Source organism: Nuphar pumila, chromosome 5 (assembly GCF_984573655.1).
Source record: "Nuphar pumila chromosome 5, dmNupPumi1.hap1.1, whole genome shotgun sequence".
Classification (NCBI taxonomy): Eukaryota; Viridiplantae; Streptophyta; class Magnoliopsida; order Nymphaeales; family Nymphaeaceae; genus Nuphar; species Nuphar pumila.
This window is the reverse complement of record NC_143253.1, coordinates 1,753,663-1,761,424: the sequence shown is the minus strand read 5'-3', so window position 1 is coordinate 1,761,424 and position 7,762 is coordinate 1,753,663. Positions and strand designations below refer to the sequence as shown.

The 7,762-nt window shown below is 39.0% G+C and overlaps 1 protein-coding gene across 1 annotated transcript; it reads left to right on the top strand.

The window, feature by feature from the left end:
* Positions 1–1,645: 1,645 nt before the first annotated feature.
* LOC149836430 (guanylate kinase 2, chloroplastic/mitochondrial-like) lies at positions 1,646–5,431 on the top strand. The gene is made up of 4 exons (XM_090006987.1): positions 1,646–1,960; positions 2,743–2,874; positions 3,524–3,715; positions 4,892–5,431. Exons 1-4 carry the CDS (start codon positions 1,706–1,708, stop codon positions 5,228–5,230), a joined length of 918 nt encoding a protein of 305 aa, XP_089863113.1. The 5' UTR covers positions 1,646–1,705; the 3' UTR covers positions 5,231–5,431.
* Positions 5,432–7,762: the final 2,331 nt, after the last annotated feature.

Sequence of the window (7,762 nt, the reverse complement as noted above, 5' to 3'; positions counted from 1 at the left end):
AGAGAAAGCTAGGGTTAGGCTGACTCCTACCAGTTATACAACCATATATACCATTGGGGTTCAAACTTGCAATGTCCCAACACAAGGTGATGTGCACTAACTGCTCTTGCCAGACAAGCTGAGCTCCCTGTTGGTGAGACTCGTGTGGTGAATAATTTTTGTGGGGTTGAGGGGTTCCTTTTGCCAAACCAAAAACAAAAAAAGGGAGAGAGAGAGAGAGAGAGAGAGAGAGAAAGAGAGAGATCCACCAAGGGTCAATGCAATTCAATTGATCATACCTGCGAGCAAGCGTTTGACAAAAAAATCAGTGGGTCAAGTTGGTCCTAGACTGGGAGGTCCAACTAGGTAACAGCTTGACCCATCATGCCAGGAAGTCAACGGAGAGCCTGAATAAAGCCCATGGACCCTCCCTTATATTTCAAATGATATATATATATATATATATATATATATATATATATATATATATATATATATATATATATATATATATTCATTGAAGCTAGGGGTGACCGCTTCTTCGCCGGGTTCGGGTTTGGCTTAAACGGGTTCGTGTCGTAAACAGGTCGACCCGCCTAACCCGTTTATTAAACGGGTCGGGTTCATGTTAGGGGTATGCCAACCCGGCTGACCCGTTTAATAAATGGGTTAGGCGGATGGGTCAACCCATTTACCCGAACCCGAACCCGCCCGCCAACCCGTTTACCCGAACCCAACCTGCCAACCCGCTCGCTAACCCGCCAACCCGTTTACCCGACCTGACCCGTTTATTAAACGGGTTAACCATGTCATGTCGGGTTACCCGTTTAATAAATGGGTCGGGTTCGTGTTGAGGTATGCTGACCCACCAACCCTCCGACCCGACCCACCAACCCGACCCCATTGCCACCCCTAATTGAAGCCAATTGTAGGCGCACCTAGTTGGAATGCTGCTTTCACTCAATCTAACCTCATAAATGTCTTGAGCATAGTTGACTTAGTAGGAATCCATCCTTAGGAATATAAAAAAGAACGCGTTTTTTAAGTCAAAAACTGGATGCATTTACAACCATTGATTTTTTATTGTCTAAAAACCTGTATACAGGTTGGATTCCGGCAATTCAACGGTTCCCACTAAAAACATGTAAATCACATTCATGGAGTTGTTTGGACTAAAAGAGAAGAAAAAAATGAAGTTTGTTGAATTGTTTGTACATGGAATTTACTGTAGCAAACTATAACTCATTCCAAAAGCTAAGGTTCAAGGGCACGTTTGAAAACAAGAAAATGCTAGAAAATTGCAAATAAAAAAAGGAAAAGTAAACTTTTTCATTCACGGCAAACAATAGAAATTTTTAAAAGGAAAAATTTTCTATGTTGTGATGATTTTGATGGAAAAATTTTCTCCGTGTCAAGAGAAGGATAAAATTTTCTTGTCGAAACTATTTAGTTTTGAGGGCAGCCTTCAACCTAATCAATACATCTCAACATTTTTTTGATCTGATTTTCTCACGTCACATGAACAAGAAAAAGTTTTTCTTAAGAAAAGTCACATAAAAATTTTTCATAAGAAAAATTTTCTTTTCCTCTCGGAAAGCGAGGGTTTAGGGTTTAAGGTTTAAATCTCAACCTTATCATGAGGCGGAAGGTTTTCCGACTCGGATCGAGTCCACGTGGAAGATTCGTTCCCTTGGTGTTGGTTGGCCAGTTGGGGAGGGAGGGAGGCATGGGAAGGAACTCGCTGCTCCAGGGCTCGTCCCTCCGGTGCCTCCTTCACTCGTTGGTGCGACCCGACCCTCTTCGCTTGTCCTTCTCCGGCCGGAGCTTCTCCTCCTCCATCTCTCTTCCGGCGATCTCCCACCGGAATCGGTTCCGCCTCGGAGCTCGGAGCTCTGCCTTCCCGTCCATGGCGTGTCCGTTCGGGACGGGCGGCGCCCGGAGGTCTCCTACTGTCCCCTTCCCTCCTGCTGGCGCCGACAGAGTTGTCCACTACTCCATATTCTTCCTTCCCTTTTTTTTACTTGTTTTCTCGTGTTCGTTTGAATTTCGCGTTTTTTTGGTAATTTTTGTGTTTCAGATTTTGAGTTTTTGATGAAGGGATGGTGAATTAGGGTTAGGGTTTTCGGAGTTGGGAGTTCCTCCAAGTTCTGCCGATTTCTTTGGTTTTTCTTTTCCATTTTTTTTTGGACTCCTTTCGTTTTTTTTCAATTTTAGGGTTTCTCGCCATTGGAAATGTGGAGTTTGGATTTGGGAATGGAAGTTGGTATTGGGGTTTAGGGTTTTGAATTGGTTGAGGGAACTCCGTTTAGTCAAACGGGATTTATGCGTCGGTTGTGATTCCCGTTTTTCTTTTCTTTTTTTTCTGGACGTAATTTGTTCGCAGTCGGGGGTTTTGCTTTTTCTGGATTTTTATTGGTTTGGATGTGGAAAGACGAATTAGGGTTAGGGTTTGGCTTGGGAATGAGCTTTCTTCTCGACAATGCTGTTCTAATATTGTATTCCGCTTGAAAATTTCTTTATTTTCGGTGCGTTTTCTTTTCTTTTGCTTTTTTGGTGTGTTTTAAGTGGGGGGCAAAATAGGGTTTAGGGTTTATTTGGACTGATTCTTTTTCTTATTGCTGAATTTGGTTTGAGTTGAGCTGTTCCTTTGTGATGGTTAATGGTTTACTGATTACTTGATTATTGGAGATTGTAATTCCTTTGTGCATTTTATCATATTTCAGAAACTGAGTGGCTCTTTTGTTTGGGCTGTTATCACTGTAGGTCGAATTGATGAGGGGGCTTGAATCGGCACTTGGTTCATCTTTCAGTTCAGAATCTCTAGCTCCACAACCGAACCCTCTGATCATTGTCATCAGTGGGCCGAGTGGTGTCGGAAAAGATGCTCTTATCAAGGTATCGGATGGATTGATTGAAGTGAATTGATATTATATCTCTCAATTTGGACGCTCTGCTTCTCAATTTCGGCATGACTTAGATTTTCTTACTGCAGATGGATTGTTCTGGCATACATTTCATTTTGGTTTTGCCAAATTCAAGTAATGTACTAGTTCAAACAGGATAATTCAACATACTTTCATGTTCTAGCTTGTGCTTCGCCACCCTGTCATACATTTCATTTTGGTTTTGCCAAAATCAAATAATGTACTAGTTCAAACAGGATAATTCATCATACTTTCATGTTCTAGCTTGTGCTTTGCTACCCTTATTCCGAACAGATTAGTACCATCGAGGCATCCACTTTTGCTTAAGATATTGAAGTTTTGCTAAGATGGATTTGAAACTTCTATAGAAGTTTCCCTTGTTGAAGATAACTACATTTGACAAATAGCAATTGACATGGTTGTAAACCTTGGGACGTTTGCCAAGAACTCTGGAATGATTGTTTAAGATTATGTGTTTCTGATTTCTTGGCCTAGCAATTTTCTCAATGTCTGTCCAATAAGAGTTGACTGATGAAATCTCTTTTGGTTGTTCAAGCTGGTTAGATCAATTGAATGGGGTGACTTTTGCAGCCAGTGCTTAAAGCATCGTAATTTTGCAGAGGCTGCAGGAAGTGCGGAAGGGAATTCACTTTGTCATTACAGCTACAAGTCGCCCAAAACGACCTGGTGAAGTGGATGGAAAGGATTACTTCTTTGTTACTAAAGAGAAGTTTCTTTCAATGGTCAACAACAACGAGCTACTGGAGTATGCTCTTGTCTATGGAGATTATAAGGGGATTCCTAAGCAGCAGGTATTCATTGTCCAGTGATTTGAAACTTTTATGACATCAATATGCAGTGATATCTTTTTTATCAAACTAGTATTTAACTTGGTGAGTATGGTCTTACCGGTCAATGAAAAAGAATCGTACTGTTGGGAGAAAAGAGCCATTGAATCATGGTTTCGGCTTTCTCGGTCAAGCCTATGTTGCTTAGTAACTATTACTCCATCTCATTTCTTTTCCATCATTGGCCGAGCATTAGGATCCACTGGATTGGAACAACCATTATCTACAATTGAAAGCACAGACGGAGCTACGTAACCATAGGAGCTTTCTATCAGTAAATTGTTCTGTCCCATCAGATGCAGCTATTAAGGATGAACCCTATGCCAATTCTCAGAAGCCTTAAAAGCCGCACCTATATCCATTAGTCAATCGTCTCTCGTCAGTACATCTTCAACCTTCCCCATCTGAGAGAACGACTATACATATTTCTTTCTATCACTCTGATCACTTCCATCATTGGAAAAAGTGGATGCCTCTCCACTCATAGGTTGCTATGAAAATATTGGAATAGAAAGATACGTGCCTCTCAGGAACACTTCCTACTGCCAGAATTAGGCACGGATTCTTTCTGGTGTACCAATTCTAAAGATGCAGAAATGCATATCCATTTGGATTCATGTTTTGGTCCTAGATGCATGCCATTGTACATTGTAGAGATAGGGAAAAGGCATGGTTACTCAAGTTTGGCCCTATATGTGTGCCATTGTACACTTATAGAAAAGAACAACTTTTACTTTCATTTAACAAGTAATGCTAAAAATGCTTGTCAGATGGCTCAGATGAATCAACATGCTTTCACAGATAGAAGGCACATTCATTGACACGTGTGGAAGATAACATCCACAGGCAACTAGCATGGAAATTGGGGGAAAAGAAAATGGAACCCAATTTGTTTGCACTATACTAAAAGAGTTCTGCTGGGTATACTTTTCCAGTTTGGATGTGGTTTGAAATTGGTCATATTCGCTTGTTTGTGCAACTGGCTGTGTATTATATATGTCACAATAATGGTACCTACAATCTCCATTGGGGCTCCTATATTCTCCTTCTTTTACCCCCTGTACACAGTAATATGTCAGTCCATTTAGTTTGTCAATTTTCATTGGTCAAGCATATTGTTAGTGGTGTTTTGGTATGCAGATCAGGGACTTCATGTCAAAAGGATTTGACATTGTTTTAAGAGTGGATATACAAGGGGCTGCCACCCTGAGGGCCATACTCGGGGATTCTGCCATATTCATATTTCTATTCCCTGAGAGTGAGTCTGCTTTAGTGAAACGGCTTGTAGACAGGAAGACTGAGACCTCAGAGATGCTTCTTGTGAGGATTGCAACCGCCCGAGAGGAGGTAAAGCATTTGAAGGAATTTGACTATGTGGTTGTCAATGCTGAAGGGAAGCTTGAGAATGCAGTTAAGTTGGTAGAATCTATCATTGATGCCGAAAAAGCTAGAGTTCGGCAGCGGAGTGCAGATATTTAGCAGTGAAGATGTGCATTCCTACCTGTTATGTTTCCAAATTTCTGTCAACACCATGACAATATTCTTTTAGTATCTTACCCTGATCAATGTGGCATTTTACCTTTTTCTCTGTTTTCAATGTATTTGTATCTGCTGTATATCTGCAAAAGTTATTGGTTTTTCTAGTGCATCCCTTGCGTTCGTTAGCTTTGCCAAATTCAATGGTAGCATTGTACATTGTGAGAGGTTTTGCATGCATAGGCGTTGTTATAAGTTCTACACTTTCTATATTCTTTAAGATGGTTTGTTAAGTATTTTATTATTATTTTCTTTAATAGCTTGTATCTTTGATAATGTTCTCCAATGCCACTCCATCCTATAATGGTGTGGGGTGTTTGTGGGGGAAGGTTGGGTGCATCAAGGTTGACAATTACAATATTAGAATCATATGGAGCATGTGCTACAGCGATCATTCATCTCTTGAGTGATTATACGTATAATATATGCTATTATAATATTGTGGAAGCTAGTGAACAAGGCAGTTTTTTGGTATGCGGATATAAGACCTGAACTGGTTTCTAACCAACCTGCTTATGTACCAGTGCAATTGATTATTTTCAGTGTGTATTTCATCCAACCTAGGCCTGTATTTAGATTATTATTCAAACTCAGTTGTATCCGAACTGCTTTGTACTTGAACTTATACCAACCTGAAATGACAAGGGGGCAAATTGATTTATATCCGATACGAGTGCAAGTAGATTGGATATATCCTATAGGCAGAAATCAGGATAGTAGCTGATCTAAATCTGAATGTAATTAGCTAAATTAAATTTAGATCCAAATAAGATCCCATGTGGTTGAGTTGCATACAGATACTGAAATTAACATAGTGATATTGAATCCATCATGTTACATATAAAATGATAGTCATTTAAGTCTTACTTGAAGCTTGATATCCAAGAAAACTATGTTGGATCTATTGAAAGGATCATGGTATCCAATATGTTTGCACCCTTAGCAGCATCTAAAGGGATAAAAATGCAGCGTATTCAACCAGTTTAAACATGCTCACGTTCTTTGTTTTGCGAAGTTGCCTAATCACCACCTTCCTAATATCGTTATTTAACATTTGTTATCTAAAAAAAACATTTATGAAGTTTTCATGAATGTTTGCTATCCTTAGATTTATGACGTTTCCTAGTCAAGTTCAACCCCCTTAACCAGGTTTGAGGATTGGTAAGCGACCAGTTTGTACCAAACTAGAACGTTCTAGACCAGAACCAATTCATACTCAAATTGATTCCAATCTGAACCATCATATATCCAACTTGTTTATATCTGATCAATATAATAATAAAAAAATGAGCAACCCGTAAGGGTATGAAGTAAAAAGGCAGACCTGGACCTTATCCCAGGCCAACCTGACCCATTTTACGCCCCTATTGGTAAGGTAATCAGGGTTTAGATCCCTGCTCGTTATATTTACTTATTATTGGATTATTGGCTTATCCATATGTATGGGCTTTCAGATAAAAAAACTGGAAATAATAAAAAGAGCATGCATATCCATGGATAACAATTTCATAGTAACTTCAATGAAAATAGAAAATAAAGCAAGTGAATGACATAAAAACGTATTTCCTGAAAAAACAAAAAACTAAAACAAATAAATGCCTTTCTATGTAAATTTGCATCAGATAACCTGGACCATCTTGTTCAAATCTGACCCTTCAATTGCTATATATATATATATATATATATATATATATATATATATATATATATATATATATATATATATATATATATATATATATACAACAACAACTACGCCTTCATCCCAAAACAATAATGGTCGGCGATATGAACCAAAAAAGAAAATCATTCTGGGTCTCCCACATGAATCCTTCTCCTCCAATCATTTGTATCCAATGTCATGTCCTCAGTGAGGTTCAAAGCATTCATATCCTTTCCTATCATCTCCATCCAAGTCTTCTTAGGCCTACCCCGACCTCTTTTAACTAATATATTTTCTCATTTCTCCATCCTTCTAACTGGAGCATCATCAGGCCTTCGCCAAATATGTCCAAACCACCGTAAACGATTCTCTCTCATCTTATTTTCAATGGATGCAACGCCTACCGTCTTACGTATCTCCTTGTTTCAAATCTTATCTTTTATTGTATTTTCACACATCCATCTAAGCATACGCATCTCAGCTACACTCATTTTTTGAATATGATGTATTTTGGCAGCTCAACATTCTGTACCATATAGTAAAGCGGGCCTAATTGTCGTCCTATAAAACTTTTCCTTCAACCGCAATGACATTTTACGATCGCACAACACTTCAGTTGCACTTTTCCATTTCATCCACCCAACCTTTATCCTATGATTTACATCTCCATCAATTTCTTCATACTTTAGAATGATAGATCCCAAATATTTAAAACAGTCATCCACCGATATTTCTTGCTCACCAAGCTTCACTACACTCCCATCATTGCTTCGTTGCTTACTAAACCGACATTCCATATATTCTGTCTTACT

Excerpts from the sequence above, each read along its gene's own strand:
- LOC149836430 (XM_090006987.1), top strand. The coding sequence starts at position 1,706 with ATGGGAAGGAACTCGCTGCTCCAGGGCTCGTCCCTCCGGTGCCTCCTT. Across the intron at positions 1,961-2,742 it reads CTCCTGCTGGCGCCGACAGA|GTCGAATTGATGAGGGGGCT; the intron begins GTTGTCCACTAC and ends TTATCACTGTAG. Across the intron at positions 2,875-3,523 it reads GAAAAGATGCTCTTATCAAG|AGGCTGCAGGAAGTGCGGAA; the intron begins GTATCGGATGGA and ends GTAATTTTGCAG.